The 18,292-nt window shown below is 41.2% G+C and overlaps 1 protein-coding gene across 2 annotated transcripts in view; it reads left to right on the forward strand.

The window, feature by feature from the left end:
- The window catches only part of CDKAL1 (CDKAL1 threonylcarbamoyladenosine tRNA methylthiotransferase), a 312,732-nt gene that overhangs the window by 120,850 nt on the left and 173,590 nt on the right, over positions 1–18,292 (forward strand). For both annotated transcript variants that reach the window (XM_034429250.3, XM_034429252.3), the window contains one exon: positions 1,116–1,219. In XM_034429250.3, the coding sequence (XP_034285141.2) occupies positions 1,116–1,219 (104 nt within the window). The remainder of the gene's footprint in view (positions 1–1,115; positions 1,220–18,292) is intronic.

Below are 18,292 nucleotides of genomic sequence, written 5' to 3' on the forward strand. Positions count from 1 at the left end.
CAATTTTACCACTGTGGACTTCAGCTCCCAGAATTCCTGAGCCAGCATGGTTGAAGTTGCTGTAGTAAAGTTGCTATAGTTGCCCACCCCTGGTTGAGCCAATCCTATATCCATAATGCTTTCAAGGTACGGAAGAAAGCAGACCAGGTAAAACATCAATCAGAACTGTGAAAATAAATGTTTCTGTTTTGCATGATCATATCCCCATTATGCCAGTCAACTATGATCATTAATAATGATAATGAAACTGGGCTGGAAACAAAATACTCCAAAACAATTCATCTTTAAGCAGCGAGGAATAATGTACCTCTTGCCGTTTCACTGCCTCTTATTTGCTCATTTCCTTCTTATAAGACCTATGCTCCTGTTAGACTTCAGTGATTCATCTTCACTATTTTCTAATTTTATTAAAGCACATAACACATAAACGTTTTGACACTTGAAATTTCTAAGCATATTTTTAAAGCTATAGGATTGGTGCTCGTTGGTAAGAATTAAGTGGGCATTGGAAGTTCATTTAAATTGAAGATACTTTATTTTTGTCTACACAGTATGTCAAAATTCTATTTTTAGCATCTACTACTTGTTCTGCCTCATACAGTACTTAAGATCCTTAGGCAGTTGACCATACATATTTAACATTGACTAATTATGAGTTAATATCCCATGTAATAAATTGTTTAAAGAAATTAAAAATATTTATCTTAGCTTTACTATTGTTATTATATTTTTACTCCAAGTCTGGGATCATCTGATCTGGGAGGCAAAAATCTAGATGGCCACTAGACCTACATAGACAAAAAAAATGTTAACTTTGGCTGCTATTCAGTGATTGATCTGATTTTTGCAGCTCTGGGCTAAATTTAAATTATCCACCATGCAAGCAAATGTTTGAATAGCACAAAGATGACAAAAGTTTACACAATTATTAAGAAAATGATTTTTGAGAGGCAATATAGGCCCTGATTTTGAAAGGATCAATTTGTCAGTAATGTGCTGTTGTGTATAACTACAATAGCTGTCTATAAATACATTTTGAAGAGCAAAGCAACAGGTCTCATAATCTGAATTTGTGTGGATGTATTCGTAAAATAATATACATGCTTTTTCTCCAGGTGTCTGAATGCATGTACTTATTGCAAAACTAAGCATGCCCGAGGGGAATTAGCAAGTTATTCTATTGAAGAACTGGTAAACAGAGGCAAACAGTCCTTTGAAGGTAGGTTTTATTTGTTTGTTTAATTTTGTATTCTAAGCATGCAAGTTGTTTTACTTTTCAAAACATCTACTAATGTGATATACTGTAACTTAATCTATCACAGAATATATAAATAGTGTATTAAATGCACCAGAATTTACTTTAAAAAGCCCAACTATATATAGGTTTAACTAATAAATTATCTTTTTTATCTGTGTATTTTTTTCAAACCTGGAAAATTATATGTATTCATATACTGTACTACAGAAACTCTCATGGTGTTTACCTGTTTCTCTGTTTGTACTCTCAAGTTAGGCCAAATCGTGCTTTATACTGCAATAGTATTTGAATCAAGGCATCTAAAATGTGCTAACTGAAGGATGCGTAAAAAATCTGGGACCCATTACTTTTGTGAAATTAAATTTCCAAAATGTTCAGACTACTTTTATTCACAAAGCTGCTTCAATGTTACTATGGTTGTATGATTGTAATTTCTAATGCTCCTTGCCAGCTTCCCACAAGCAAAGTCAATGGGGAAGCCAGCAGGAAGTCGGAAGTCACTCCCACTGCTTTTTTGTCCACCCATGATTTTTAGGTAACTATTAACTTATTATTGAAGTTCATTTGCCACGACAATTATTTTTCTATGTATAATGTATAATAAGATCATCTCTTCTCAGATGATCCTGGGTTCATCCACCATCGAGGTGAAAATTTAGCCTAAAATTCAGCCTAAAATGTAATGTTTATTCTGGTCATATTGGACTATGCTACTTTCTTCTCAGAGGATGATCTAACAGGTTACAGGGTTGTCTAGTGTTATTTATTTTCAACTACAGGTAGTCAGCAACTTACATCCAGGGGTGAAATTTACTTACCTTCCCTACTGGTTCAGAAGTGCGTGCTCTGCGCGCGCGCATATCACATGCAATTTTGGACCCTCTGCGTATGTGCAAAGCCTTCTGCGCATGTTGTGGCCCATCAGCGGCCTGTGCAGCTAGTAGCTGATTCCGACAGCAAGGAGGCAGGTGTGGTGCTGCTCCAGCAGCCTGTGCAGCTGGCACTCGAGTCAGACAATGAGGAGGCTGGAGAAGATGTGGTGCCAGAGGCGGGGATTCAGCCAGGGCCTTCAGAACCTCCAGAAGCTCCTATAAGTGAAGAGGAAGAAGAGAAGGAGCCTCTTCTCGATGCACGGGCGCGCAGAGCTGCCAAAAGGCAGGAGTGGCTCCTCAGGAGAAGGTCTCCTCGAGAGTAAGGCTTGGGGCTAATTGGCCACTCCCTTAGCTTATTTAAGGAAGGACGACGACTGAGGCAATTTGCAGGGAACAACTTCATTCACTCTCCTTCGCGTCTTGATTTTAGTTCTCTTATCAGTTTCCTGCAAATTGCTTCTGGGGTTTCTGCAAACCATAGTAAGATTACGATTATTTATTCTTTGGATTCTTGTAGGCTGTTAAGAAAGTTAATTCTTTCAAACAGCCTTTGTTTGAAAAAGACTGATTTAATTTAGTAAACTAAGGTTTGTACAGACTTCGTGTGTGCTGCGTTCTTTGGGGTCCGTAGCTGGGGCAGAACAGCGCATGCGTAGAGGGCCAGAAACAGATTACTTCCTGGTTAATACCAGGAAGTAAAGACGTCCGGGCAGGTGGGCGGAGCTTCACGTTGCTACCGCTACCGGTTTGCCAAACCATGCACGCCGCTGCTACCGGTTCTCCCGAACCGGTGCAAACTGGTGGTATTTCACTCCTGCTTACACCTATTTGTTTAACAATAGTTCAAAGTTACAACAGCCCTGAAAAAAGTGAGTTATGACCTGTTCTCAAAGCTTTGATTATTGCACCACCCCTATGGCCACATAATCGCAATTTGGGCATGAGAACTGGCTCCTATTTACAACTGATTATAGTGTCCTGTGGCCACGTGATTGCAATTCTCATCTTCCCAGCTAGTGTCTGATAAGGAATGTCAATTGAGGAAGTTGGATTAATTTAAATGACCACATGATGCCACTAAACGACTGTGGTGTTTACTTAATGACCATGGTAAAGTGGTTTGAATTCAAAACCAGTGGTGTGAACACATTACTTAGCAACTGAAATTCCAGCCCCGATTGTGGATGTAAGTCGAGGAGTACTTGTATTCCATGTATCAATGAATGGCTTTCAGTCCAAGAACTCTTTTTGACACAATCATGATAATCTCTATTGTCAGAAGTTGGAATGCTATGCTTTGGGTTACTGGATTGGGAGTTGTATAGGTATCTGTACTTTCATGGGTAAAAGAATGGATAAACTTGAGGCATAGAAGATTACTACTACTGGAGGGCCATGATCTTCAATTAGGGTGGCATGCCTTTCTATGGTATGGAAGGAGTGCAGTACACAGATATTTTCAAAGACACTATGTGAGGAATGCTTTACTTTTAGTATGGGAAAAAATTAAATCACAAAACTATAGGAAAATACCTATAGTCTGGCTTTCTACAATGGAAGCATTGATACATCCAAATGTTGTTAACTTGGAAAAAATTGTATCCTACAAAGACATTTTAAATGAGAAAGGGGAATTTAAAACCAGACAGGAATTACAAAACCAAGGGGTGGATTTAGCATGGTGGCCACACCTGCAAATACATTCGAGATATGAGAAAGATGCGAAAACATGGGGTTTCGATAAAGAACCATCAACACTTTATAAGATATTATTAGGGAGAGATGAAAAACTGATAAGAAAACTATATAATTACCAACTAAGCTTTAAAATGGAAGATGAACAAGTAAAAGAAACAATGATAGTAAGGACAAAAAACTTTGGCTATATTATAGAACTAGATAAATGGCAAAAACTCTGGGATAGAAATTACAAACTGACAATGGCTACTGCATATATGGAAAATCTTTATAAAATGTTTTATAGGTGGCGTTTGCCACCGACAAGATTAGCAAAAATGTTTAAAAATATGTCCGCCAAATGTTGGAAATGTAATCAGACCCCAGGTACTTATTATCATATGTGGTGGCCATGTATGAAAGCAAGAAAATGTTGGACAAAAATTCATACATGACTGGAAAAGATGATTAAACAGCACATAGATTTAAAGCCAGAAATATTTTTGTTAGGTGTAATACTAGATAATACTATCATAAGTATCATAATACTATTATAATACTATCATAAGTTATGATAAAGGGACTATATACTTAACGCTACATGTATTGACAGCAGCGAGAATTGTATTTGCACAATATTGGAAAAATGAGAACACTCCACCAGATGAAAACATAATTTGGAAAATATTGGACTGTGCAGAGATAGATAGATTGACATTGCAAATAAAAGATAAAGGAGATACAGAATACTATTCAATGTGAAATAGGTTTTATCAATGGTTAGAGATAAGAGATAGAAGTTAGATGAAGAAAGATAATTGTTATGTGTAAGTAAAATATGAATGTTGTTTATAATTATCAGCATGCTAGTACAATTTATGATCATAAATAAGATAATATAATTATAAATATTGCTATGTGTGTTATCATTATTACTATCGGTATATCTGGATTGTTTTTTCTTTTGTAAAACAAAGTGCCTGGACAATACACTGTCTCCAAAATATTTATATATAAATAAAAAACTTGACTAAAAAAAAAAAAGTTTAAATGCCAGTGCTAGTTATGTGTAGAGCACATATCCTTAAAGTACCAGCTGGAAGTAGATATCCTGAAACCTGCTTATGGAAAAGAAAACGTTTGGCGATTGGTTTCTGGTCTAGATGGGAACCATAAACAGGTAGGAAAATCTACCAATCAAGATCTGTTTTAATTGTGATCCAGACAGATCATATGCTCAAGGTTGAAACTCAGAAAGGGACTGCCTTCAGTTGGCTTCATTTCAAGTAGCTTATGCATGGCAGACAAGCAGAAGACTCCAGTGCTGGTAAAATTGTTGCAACAGGTGATAATCAAGGAATGTTTAATTTTAAGTAGGAATGTTTAATTTCAAGCTAGTTTGCATTCACAGAATATCAATAAGAAATCCGTTGGTGTCAGATTTTTGCTACTTCCTTCTGGAGAAATACAGACAAGATTTTGGCTTTAATTCCTATTGAAATGTTATATTAGGAATTTCCTGAAAACATTTGTTATATTTAATGCTTTATCCTCTTGCTTTGATATATTGCTTTTTCATTCTCAAGTATTGTTTAAAACTTGCTTGAGTTTTTGTTTTTATACATATAGCAATCCTTTTTGGCTTGGGCTCCTTTTTTAAACTGGCTCAACATTAAACAATTTTGTGTACCATGACATTGTTTCGCTGTCTTTTGTTGAAGTCCCCTAAGACTTTAAGTGACATGTTGGTAGGCATAATGGAAGGAAGGTCAACACAGAGAGATTGTTTGTTCTTTGCTGTGCAAGTATTTGCTTTTGATTAAATCCCCCCCCCAATCCATTTTTACTGTAGTGTTTGCTAAAACCCTTTTAGTGTCTTTGCTTAATAAATAAATATCATTCTCCATTTATTAAACACAGAAGATCTGATTGGCACATGCAGATGGATTTGTAGCAGTTGAATAAGAGGCTACTGTTGTTCCTAACAAATGATTTCTACTTAAAACATATCTAACATTTGTATTCTACATTTCAGTGCAAAATAAAAAAACAGAAACATTGAACAGAAACCTCAAGAGAAAAAAAAATCCTAATAGTAGAACTGAGCAGACATTATAAAGCAGCAAACCAATGAATTTTATGTCAGGACAAAAGAATATTTTATGTATAGTCTGTAAGAATGGTAGAATAAAACCTTGCATCAGTTTAGCCACTCCAAGCATTTGATTAAGTTAGCTATAGTTCATGAAAGTTTATCCGTTTAATAATATTTGTTTGTTGGAAAAGGTGTAATCAGACTCATTCTGATCTTGCAAATAGGTAGCTACAATTCAGATTTCATTCTCCTTGGAATTCCATCTTTTGAATTAAATTCTGGTCAATAGATTCTTCTCTGGTCATGGCAGACAAGTGGCTTATTTATCTTTCCTAAAGTCCTTTGCATCCTCCTGAAACTCTCTGTGGTCTGCCATAGAGAAAAAAAATATTGAAATTAGCCTTCTGTCCTAGGGATTCTTTGCAGGATCTATGGCCTACTAGGATGGGATTTTTGAGAGGCAGAGTTTGCAATTGGAATAGTGTTTGCAATGCCAATAGTTTGTAAAAATGTAACATAATATGTGACATAATATAAGACTAACAATAGTAGACATTACTTGCTTGTCAAAGCAATGTTTGTGCAGTAAATTATCCAGTATGTGTTCCTATCTTAAGGGTTTAGGTGTTTGTTTTTAAAGGTGCAAGTGTCAACCTGACAGGTGTTGTTGTTTTTTTCCAAGTCTGTAGCTCATATAGAATTTATGTTTCACTTTCTCCAGCATGGCTCAAAAGAAACCCATTCATCTATATATCCATAAGCAATTCTGGATTTTCAATAGAATGGGAGAAAAGGGTGTTGATGCAAAAAGGAATGAATTGTAAATAATAATACGAATCGACTCTCTTCATGCAAAGAGTTTTCCCAGTGTGCTTGTCTTCAGTTGTGTGTATGTGTATTTGTTTATTTATTTTATTTTTATTTATTTATTTGTCAAGCATATATAAGATAACAGGTAAAAGTATAAACATAAAGGAGCTTGAGTGGCGTAGGAGGCTAATGCCTCCTAAGGCAGCATTTAACATCCAGCTGCCTGCAATTACTGAGAGTTCAATTCTCCCCAGGCTCAAGGTCGACTCAGCCTTCCATCCTTTCTAAGGTGGGTAAAATGAGGACCCAGATTGTGGGGACAATAAGCTGACTTTGTATAAATATACAAAAGTATGAAGGCTATTGCTTAACACATTGTAAGCCGCCCTGAGTCTCCGGAGAAGGGCGGCATATAAATCAAATTTTAAAAAAAATTTAAATATGTTGTGACCCTGACTCCCGAGCCTGTCCTAACAGAGGAACAGGACTCAGAAGGTGATGGGGAGGAACTGACAAGGCCTCCCTCTCCAGGACCCTCTTTTCTGGCAATGCCTCAGGTTCCATCCGAAGGCCAGGAGGAACAGCCTGGGATGTGCTAGGAGGAAGGCATATCGGAGCACCAATTGATAGGGAGCAAGGATGATGAATCCTGGCTTGATCCCAGGCAGTGTCGGAGGGAGAAGCATGTGCAGCAACGGAAGAGGCGTGGGAGGGCCAGAGATTGAGCTGAGTCACGGAGCCATGCCCCACCAGGAATAAAAGTGGATGGGATTGCTCTTCAGGCTTTGTGATGGACAAAGTTAAACCCTGAAAGTCACATCGTTAATCTCTGAAATTCGGCTTGGATATATTTTGGACTGAATATTGACTAAACTCTTGTCTCATGGATAATTTGTTGCTCCTGGAATGGACTGAAGATAAGTCCTCTTCTGCTTTATGGGAGTGAAAACGGTCTTGGCAGGCATTCGGCAGTTTGCTGCCAAAACCTTGGTCTGCCAAGAATTCTAATCTGTTTACCTAATAAAATATTGGCAGGCATGCTTGGTATTATGTTTGACTCACGGGGGGGGGGACACACTCTAGACTTGATTTTTGTCTCTGGCCAGTGGTTGAGTGATCTTGTTATAGGGGATATAGACATGGAACCCTTGTCATGGTCAGATCACTCACTCCTTCGTCTGGACCTTCGTACCGCTACACCCCGCCGCAGGGAGGCGGTCCCAATTAGATGGGTCCGCCCCAGGCGCCTGATGGATCCTGATAGGTTCCAGACGGAGCTTGGGCCAATTCCTGATGATCTGGCACACAACTCGGCCGAGGACCTGGTAGCTGCCTGGGATCGGGCGGCTGGTGGGGCCTTGGATCGAGTCGTGCCTTTGCGGCCTCTGACCCGCTGTCGATCCCTCGCGGCTCCTTGGTTCACCGAGGAGCTGAGGGAGATGAAACGCCGGAAAAGACGCCTAGAGAGCGGTTGGAGGGCCAGTCGCGCTGAATCTGACCGAACACTGGTAAGGTCGCATATTAAGACCTACCTAGTGGCGATAAAGACGGCAAAGTGTAATTACTTTTCCGCCTCTATTGCGTCATCAGGGAATCGTCCGGCAGCCCTGTTCAGGGTAACCCGCTCCCTGCTCCATCTGGGAGCGCGGGAGGATCCCTTGGAAGGCAGGGCGGAGGATTTCGGACAATACCTGTATGACAAAATCGCTCAGATCCGGGGGGACTTGGACTCTGACTGGATAGATCAGGGCAGGGTGACGAGGAATAGTCTTGAGAATGTTATCTGGGAGGAGTTTGATGCTGTGACTCCCGATGATGTGGACAGGATTTTGGGGAGACTTAGTGCGGCCACATGTTTACTGGACCCGTGTCCCTCCTGGTTGGTACTGGCCTCCCGGGAGGTTACACGAGGCTGGCTCCAGGGTGTTATCAACGCTTCATTGAGTGAGGGTTACTTCCCCGCGGCCTTGAAAGAGGCGGTGGTGAGGCCTCTCCTCAAGAAGCCGTCCCTGGACCCGGCAATATTGGCCAACTATCGTCCTGTCTCCAACCTTCGCTTTCTGGCGAAGGTTGTTGAGAGTGTGGTCGCGCGACAGTTTCCGCAATTCCTGGAGGAAACATCCTATCTGGATCCGTTCCAGTCTGGTTTCAGGCCTGGGCACAGCACGGAAACGGCATTGGTCGCGTTGGTTGATGATCTCTGGAGGGCTCGGGACAGGGGTTGCTCCTCTGTTCTGGTCCTGTTAGACCTCTCAGCGGCTTTTGATACCATCGACCATGGTATCATGCTGCACCGGTTGGAAGAGTTGGGGATGGGGGGCACCGTGTTACGGTGGTTCTCCTCCTTTCTCTCCGACCGGTCGCAGTTCGTGTTGACAGGGGGGCAGAGGTCGACCTCGAGGCCTCTTATATGTGGAGTGCCTCAGGGGTCGGTCCTCTCGCCCCTCCTGTTCAACATTTATGTGAAGCCGCTGGGCGAGATCATCCGTGGCTTTGGGGTGAGATACCATCAGTACGCTGATGATACTCAGCTGTACATCTCCACCCCAGGCCACCCCAATGATGCCCTTGAAGTGATGTCCCAGTGCCTGGAGGCTGTACGGATCTGGATGGGGAGGAACAGGCTCAGGCTCAACCCTTCCAAGACTGAGTGGCTGTGGTTCCCGGCATCCCGATATAGTCAGTTGACTCCATCACTGACTATTGGGGGCGAGTCTTTGGCCCCCACAGAGAGGGCTCGCAATCTGGGAGTCCTCCTGGATACACAGCTGTCCTTGGAGGAACATCTGACGGCTGTAACCAGAGGGACCTTTTATCAGGTTCGCCTGATCCACCAGTTGCGGCCCTTTCTTGATCGGGATTCCCTGTGCACAGTCACTCATGCCCTCGTGACCTCTCGCCTTGATTACTGTAACGCTCTCTACATGGGGCTCCCCTTGAAGAGCACCCAGAGGCTCCAACTGGTCCAGAACGCAGCAGCGTGGGTAGTGACGGGAGCTGCATGGCGCTCCCATGTAACACCGCTCCTGCGCGAGCTGCACTGGCTCCCAGTGGTCTTCCGGGTGCGCTTCAAGGTGTTGGTTATCACCTTTAAAGCGCTCCATGGCATAGGGCCTAGCTATCTCCGAGACCGCCTGCTGCCACCGACGACCTCCCATCGACCCGTGCGCTCCCACAGAGAGGGCCTCCTCGGGGTGCCATCAGCCAAACAATGCAGGCTGGTGACCCCCAGGGGGAGGGCCTTCTCTGTGGGGGCTCCCACTGTCTGGAATCAGTTGCCCCCTGAGATAAGGAGAATCCATGACCTCAGTGCCTTCCGCCGTGCCCTTAAAACCTTCCTTTTCCAACAAGCCGGGCTGGCCTAATTCTTTTTAAATGTTTTTTAATTGTTTGGTTTATTGTTTTAATTAATGGGGCCAAATTTATATATATTTTTAACTGTATTTTAATATTTGTATTTGATGTTTTTATTTGGCTGTTCACCGCCCTGAGTCCTCAGGGAGAAGGGCGGTATACAAATTCAAAAATAATAAATAAATAAATAAAATATGTTTGCCTGTGTGAGGAAGGGGGACAGAACAAAATACATGAAAAGAGCAAGAGTAAAAAGGAATATTAGGAGAGGGACGGTAGGCACGAGGGCCCCTTACAGACCCCTTAGGAATGAGGTGAGGTCAACAGTGGATAGATTAAGGTTAAAGTTTTGGGGGTTTGGGGAAGAAACCACAGAGTCAGGTAGTGCATTCCAGGCATTGACCACTCTGCAATCGAGTTTGGAGTGGTTTACCTTGAGTTTGTATCTATTATTTGCTCATGTATTGTTGTGGTTGAAGATGAAGTAGTCAATGACAGGTAGGACATTGTGGCAAATAATTTTATGTACTATGCTTAGATCAGACCAAAGTCGGCATAGTTCTAAGTTGTCTAAGCCCAAAATTTGAAGTCTGGTGGCATAAGGTATTTTATGGCGGGTAGAGGAATGGAGGACTCTTCTTGTAAAATATCTCTGGACTCTCTCAATTGTATTTATGTCCTATATGCAGTGCAGGTTCCAGACAGATGAGCTGTATTTGAGAATTGGTCTAGCAAATGTTTTGTATGCTCTAGTTAGTAGTATATGGATATACCAATTCACACGTATCTGTACTTAAAGACTTCTGACTACGCCTGATTTTGACACATGGCTTCAGTTAGTTTGGCAACAAACAAGAGTTTCTTCCTGTCTCAACATTTTTTTCTTGTCATCGTTTTGAACCCCAAAGAAGAAATACCAACTAAAGGGGAAGTTCTTCTCTTGAGAAGTTTAGCCTTGTATTTGCTTTGTTTCTTCCCTTTTTATGTTAAGAGTGTTCCAATCTCAGTTGCTGACTCTGCTAATGTAGAAACACTATAATGCCAACATAAATATTTTGATACCAGTCTGTCATTTTAAAAGCTATTCAGGACAGCATGAATAATTAGGTGTTTTTTCATTATCCCATGTACTTCTTCCTAAAGGCTCTTCAAGAGAAGTAAACTTATTTATAATCTTTAAATTATTATTAGTTGAATAACTATAAAGGCTATTGTATGTAACAATACAAAAATGTAACATTCCATGCCTTATTTTTCTTTTGAAAAATGATGGGCTTTATGTTACATTAATTTTTTAAAAACAATAAGGTATGTGTGCATTTTGCTACTACGCAAGCTATTAATGCTAGAGGAAAATAACCTCTCAACATTCCCACATATTTAAACCATTGTTTCTATGTAAGGTCTCCCTTATATACCTCAGCCTCTGGTCCAGAAGGCCACTTCAAATGGATCCTAACCCTAATTTTAAAGGTATTTCCCTACAATATGAGGAGAAAAAAGAATAAAAAATCCAAAAGAAAGTGACTGAAAAGGAAAAATCGGGGAAGGGGAGGCTCTTTTTAATGCAAATTAACATAATTCAGGTATTGCCTTAATATGGATTTTGAATTATTAATATGATTCCAAATAATAATATTTTAAGATTTAATCTTTGTTCAACACTTTAAATAATCCTCTGGTTGAGAGGAAAGCTTACTAGATGTAAGCTCTTTCTTGTTTCGAATCCTCTTATCTTAGTTACCAAAAAATCTAGTTTCGCTGCAGTTTTTAAATATGTGCCTAATACTTTGATTCTGAAAGAATCCCACATATTTAGGATTGGTCATGTATTATGGAGGCTTGATATGTAAACACAAAGGAACGGGATGAGCTTTCCATGGTAACCATACCATGTGCAGTCCCTGTTCATTTGCAGATAAGCAAGAAGGATGTATGCTAATGTCTTACTCTAAGCCTATCTCCTTCTGCGCCCAGGCATTCCTGGGTACACACATGTATGAATTGAATCAGGCAGTTGGAGAGCTGAAGATTAAAGCGGCATTCATGGCAGAAAAACAAGCCTTCAGTTATTAGCACTCTTAAAGTTGAGGGAGTTCCATCCAAATGTTTTGTGCATACCAAATTCTCTGAAAAACCAGCTCCTTTGTTCAGTTTTTGCACATTGCATTTTACCCCCCCCTTTTTTTTATGTTATTGCCTCAAACATACAGTATTTCCCCAGAGAACCTAAGATTTTGGAGAGAATAGAGGCAGGGTTTTTTTTCTTCTTCTTTTCATCCTGGTACCTTTAAATAGGCTTGTTAACCTCTTCCTGTGAGTTTCCATTCCCCATATTAAAGTTTGCTGCTTTGGATTAGTCTAATTAGGAACTAATTATTTTCAATTATACTTCCCCAGTTTTTCTCACACCATGTCAAAGTTAAGTCATTTGTGGTGTTTCCCAGATCTGATTTGTCGTTTCCCCCCCCCCCTAAAGGATCCAGGAGGGGCAATGATCAAATGCACAGGTAGCCAGTGACAAACTTCATGGAAGTCCACAAGCGAAGAAGAATGTTAGATGACATGACAAGCAAGACCCAGTCACCCACAGTGGACTCTTTGACCAGGCTTTTTGTAATATGTGTCTTCCAGCTGACCCCAAAGAATTAACAGTATAACAGAGTTGGAAGGGACTTTGGAGGCCTTCTAGTCCAATCCCTTGCTCAAGCAGGAAACCCTATGCCATTTCAAACAAATGATTGTCCAGTCTCTAATTAAAAACCTCCATTCACAACTTCTGAAAGCAAGCTGTTCCACTGATTAATTGTTCTAACTGTCATGAAATTTCTCCTTAGTTCTAGGTTGGTTCTCTCCAGTTTCCATCCCATGCTTCTTGTCCTGCCCTCAGGTGCTTTGTAGAATAGCTTGACTCCCTCTTCTTTGTGGCAGCCCCTGAGATACTGGAACACTGCTATCATGTTAACCCCAGTCCTTTTCTTCATCAAACTAGACATATCCAGTTCCTGCAACCGTTTTTTGTATGTTTTAGCCTCCAATTCCCCTAATCAATTTTGTTGCACTCTGTACTCTTTCTAGAGTCTCAACATCTTTGTCTATGAAGATTCAAGATTTGGAGGATATGAATAACTTTATTAACGAAGGGCTGAAGAAGCCTGTCACAGTAGTCAGATGAAAAATCCCAAAGGAGATTGGAAATGATAGATTTACAGTAAGGGGAAACACAAGTCAAAGCTTAAGATAACAGGTTATTTCCATAGCACAATTTCCTGTTGTATTATGATTCTTAAGTGCAGTATCCGAAAAATACATACTGATCAAGTGTCCAGGTACTTTATAGATATGTGAATGTTTAATTATAGGCATTCTCAGCTAGATCAAGATGCTTGTGTACGATAAACTCCAGCTTGTAGGATAAACTAGCATTAAATGTTGAATTGACAAGATTGTTCAAAAACATTGGCAAGTAGTTCTTCTAAATACTATAAAAATCTCTATTTAGCTTCTGTTTGGTTTGGGATGACTTCTGATGAGTTAGATCAGAATCTTCATTGAAGAAGTTCCTTATTATGAGAGATTGGAGAAAAGATATACATTAATTGTGTTACTGAGGAAAGTGATTTTTCAAGACTGTGGTGATTCCTTTAGACGCCTTTATTTATATTACCTTGTGTCTCATACTGCGGGAACTTCACAATGCATTGCTGGCATAACTAGATTTAATGAGTAAAAGCAAGAGAAATTGATGCTGTGTGATGCTGAGTGCCCACAACAATCATAAAGATAAATATTTTTTAAAAAAGAATTGCTCATCAGTTAACCATAATAAATCCTTCCCAGAAACATAGATCAGAATCTGAGGCGTGCTTCTGGGTTTTATGCAATATTCCTGTTTATATTGTGGAAAATTACTGTATATGGGATAGTCACCATGGAGCTACATTGTGGCAAACAAAGGAGGAATATTGCTTGAGAATGCCTTTTTCTTTGTCAAATAGGTTTTTTCCCTGCCTAATTTATTGTCTGTCTATATCTAATGTAGAAAATGCTCTAGTTCGTGATTAAAAAAAAAAATCATCTCAGACATATTAATCTGGGTTGTTTTTAATATGTTGTTCTTAATAAAGAAATAAAGAATAGGAAAGAATGATTTTATAATAAGTTGCATTCTCAACTGCCTTTTTTTGTAGAGCGGGGGTCTCCAAACTTTTCAGTCTGAAGGCCACATTGGACATTATGCAAACATTCGAGAGTTGGGGGGGAAATCAGTTTAAAATATCAAAAAATAAGATTGGGCCTCCCCCCCTCACAGGCAAAAGATGTGGCCCTCCAGCCAGTTTCCTCTTCCTCGCCTGGCCCACCCTGAGACAGTTTGCACGAGGCGTTCTTTGTTTGGTGGGAGGCAGTTCAAGGGAGCCCAGCACATGGGAGGAGCTGACGGGCCAGAAGGAACCTTCTGGAGGGTCAGATGTAGCTCGCAGGCCATAGAGAAATGAAAAATAATTTTCTTTTTCCTTTGGAAACCAATTTTTAAAATATATTATAGCTTTAATTGCACATTACTAAAACTGGATTTGTACCATTTCTCTCATTCCATAATTCTTAGTCATTTTAGAGTCTAAAATACTGTGTTTCCCGAAAAATAAGACCGGGTCTTATTTTCTTTTGACCCCTGAAAAAATGGCTAGGGCTTCTTTTCGGAAGGCCTATGCGTCACTTGGCCCCTCGTTGCTTGCCATGCAAACAACATGAGATGAGGGGTGAGGCCGGAGGGGGGAAAGGGGGGAGGAACATGCCCCATGTGCCCCACACACCCTTACCTAACAATCACACCTGCCATCCACCCGAAACAGCCTCGAGGCAGCCCTCCAACAACCCCGGCCACCAGGTCGCTTCTTTTGCATCTGCAAAGAGTGGGAGGCCGAGTGACTCGTCCCACGCGCTTCGTGCTGCCTGAACTAAGGTTTGTACAAGCCATCCACAATTTTTTTAACAGTGTTTATTTTGTCTCAACCCACGTGGCCCAGCGCAGCAAAGAAGAGCTGCCTTTTTTTTTTTTTTTGCAAAAAAGGTCCCTCATTGCAGGAGATTCTGGATTCCGTGCTCTTGGCTGGGATATTTACAACCTCCTTTTTCCAAATATCCCACTGAAACAAAAGTGACGTATGCCCATTTTTCACCCAGATGCTCATCGCAACATTGCCAGGGTGTCACATGATCAACATTCAGTAGAGAGAGAGCACATTACCGCCAGCCCTCCTAGGTTGGATCGGATCTCTCTCTCTCTCTCTCTCTCTCTCTCTCTCTCTCTCTCTCTCTCTCTCTCTCTCTCCCTCCCTCCCTCCCTCCCTCCCTCCCTCTCTCTCTCTCTCTTCCCCCCTCTCTCTCACACATGGACAAACAGAGGTCCCTCACACAACCCCACTCCTTCCAAGGCAGCCACATCCCTTCACTAACCTGCTTTCCAGTTCCATTCTCCAGTGCACGTGCAGGGCAAGAAGCCTGTGGGACTACGGTAAAAAAATACCTTAGTTCAGACCTTCCAACTTCTCATGAAGGAAAAAAAAAATCTCGCAAAGTTGGAAGGTCTCAACTATTTATTTTTTTTTACTGTAGTCCCACAGACTTCTTGCCCTACATGTTCAGCGGAGAACGCAGTGGAAAGCAGGTTAGTGAAGGGTTGTGGCTACCTTGGGGTAGGGGTGGGGGTTTGAGGGACTTCTCTGTGTGTGTGTGTGTGAGAGAGAGAGAGAGAGGGAGGGTGAGGGTGAGAGAGGGAGACGGTGTCCTGCGATCCCAAATAAAGAATGATCAGTAAGAAAATGGGGGGGGGGGATTTTCTTGCACAGTGTTCTTTCTTTGGATTTGCAGCAAAGACGCACATCCCAGGATTGCAAGGCTGAAGCCTTCGGATGGAGCATTTTGGGGACGTGCATCTGTCTTGCAATCCCAAATAAAGAACCATCAGTAGGAAAATGGGGGGGGGAGGATTTTCCTGCACAATCCTGCACAGGGGTTTGCTCCTCAACTACGGCAGAGCATTGCACTGGGAAGCCTCCACAGGTAATACCGGTATTGAATTGCAAGTCTTGCTCCAGTGAGAGAGGTGCAGGCAGGGGACTCGGCAGCCATGGAAGATGGGGTTTTGGGGTGCAAAGGAGGAGGGGGTGATCTCCCACTCCCTCCTGCTCCTTCCTGCTGCCGCCATGGAGCTCATGCAAGGCAGTGTGACTACTGGTGAAGGGGCCCTGGCAGGCCAGCAGTTGGGGAAGTGCTCCGGAGATCTGGGCCAAGTTGCCTGGCCCTCACTGTCTCAACTGATCCATGGGTCGCAATTAAGGGGCTTAGCCTCCATGAGGTGACTGGAGAAGGGAAGGGCTGCCTCCTATGCTGGCCATGCCCACCCCTTCACTAGGCCTTATTTTTGGGATAGAGCTTATATTAGGCCCACCCCAAAAAAATCAGACTAGGGCTTATTTTCAGGTTAGGTGGTATTTTCGGGGAAACACGAAAACACAGGGAAAGCTGTCAGATCTTTGCTACCTATGATTGGCTTTTTTGTCAATAGCATTTAGTAGAAAACCATCCAAGCATATTGCCGAAACCTTCTCTGTCAATATCTATCTGTCAGTGAATAAGCAAGGCATACTAACTTATCAAAGCTTTAGTTTTTTCCAAAAGGTTTTAGGTTTATTTCTAAGGAGAACAGAAACCTAAAAGCACAGAAAATTACATCAAAAACATGAAACAAATCAAGAATGGATCCAGGGTCTTCCAAACGCTGTCTCTAGTATGTAGAAAGTTCCCAGTAAGAGGATAGTGAACGGAGATTAAACAGGTCAATTGAATATGTGTTTAGTGATTTTAAAAGCGTCTGGTTGGTGCTTTAGCTATCCTTCTCTTATCACAATTCTGCCCTCCTAGGGAGATTTTCCAATAAACCAGTTTCAAATCTTGCACTAGAGAACCATTGTTTTTGTCCCCTTTCAGTTCTAGCACTATTTTAAAAGGAAGAGAAATCGGCATGATGAAAATTAAAGTGTTTTCTCCATTGAATTACTCAGCTTACTTTTTTTTTTTTAGAAAATGATGAAATTTACTTTATGAAACTAAAGCAGACTTGTAAATTTAATTTGAGTATAATAAGACGTAATCTTTTGCTGTTTTCCCTGATCAATGCATATTTTAATAAGGTTCCTAAGGAAATCAACCCTGACTGTTCTTTGGAAGGACAGATCCTGAAGTTGAAGCTTAATTACTATGGCCACCAAATGAGAAAAGAGGACTCATTGGAAAAGACCATGATGTTGGGAAAGATTGAAGACAAAAGGAGAAGGGGACAGCAGAGGGTGAGATGGCTAGTGCCATTGACACAGTAGGCATGGGTTTGGGCAGACTCAGGAAGATACTGGAGGACAGGGAAGCCTGGCATGCTATGGTCCATGGGATTGCAGAGAGCCAGGCACAACTTAGAAACTGAACAACAACATAACTATCCTATTCATGTTGGCTGTTCCATAAATATGTTAATGTTGTATCAGCTGCATTTGAGCTTTGGTCTTTCCCAGATGAGGAATACAGTCATACAGTTGAGAATAAGTCTATGCCCTTGGTGTCATGTGCAAGAAATCCAGTCTAAATACAGAAAAAGAGGAGCAATTCTAGTACTGCTGCTCTGGACTACAACTTAGAACAGGGATTAAACCTACATTTGTTTATCTATCACATGCTGCCCAGGAAATTCTGAGAGTTGAAGTCCACACACCATCACATTGTCAAGGTTGAGAAACACTGATCTAATGTATGGCAAGCCATGAAGTGGAACAAAATCTTGCTAAGTCTTAGACTTAGTCTTAGACTTCTGGGAAGCCAATTTTCCCTTCTATCCCATTTGTGAGAGAAATGTTAAAAACTTTATTACAATATTAATGAAAGATATTGTAACATAGAACAGTGGTCCCTGGCCTGAGCTCTTTTTCTCAATACCCAGAATTGGTAGCCTTCAGAGGTATTGTTGGGAATTCTGGGAACTGGTCTCCACATCAGGAGGGTATCCAGATGGGTGAATTAATGTCAAAGATTACTCGTGCTGGATTGAACAAAGTTGGAATGTTAACTTTTAGCTGCCTGTTTCAATTGATACTTCCACATGGAGTGATTTTCCTTCCACAACTCTTCCAGGACTTTTTAAAGTTGGCCATGCAATGGTCTTTTCCCCTTTTTCAG

Source organism: Pantherophis guttatus, chromosome 3 (assembly GCF_059756535.1).
Source record: "Pantherophis guttatus breed Tessera chromosome 3, ASM5975653v1, whole genome shotgun sequence".
NCBI classification, from domain to species: Eukaryota; Metazoa; Chordata; class Lepidosauria; order Squamata; family Colubridae; genus Pantherophis; species Pantherophis guttatus.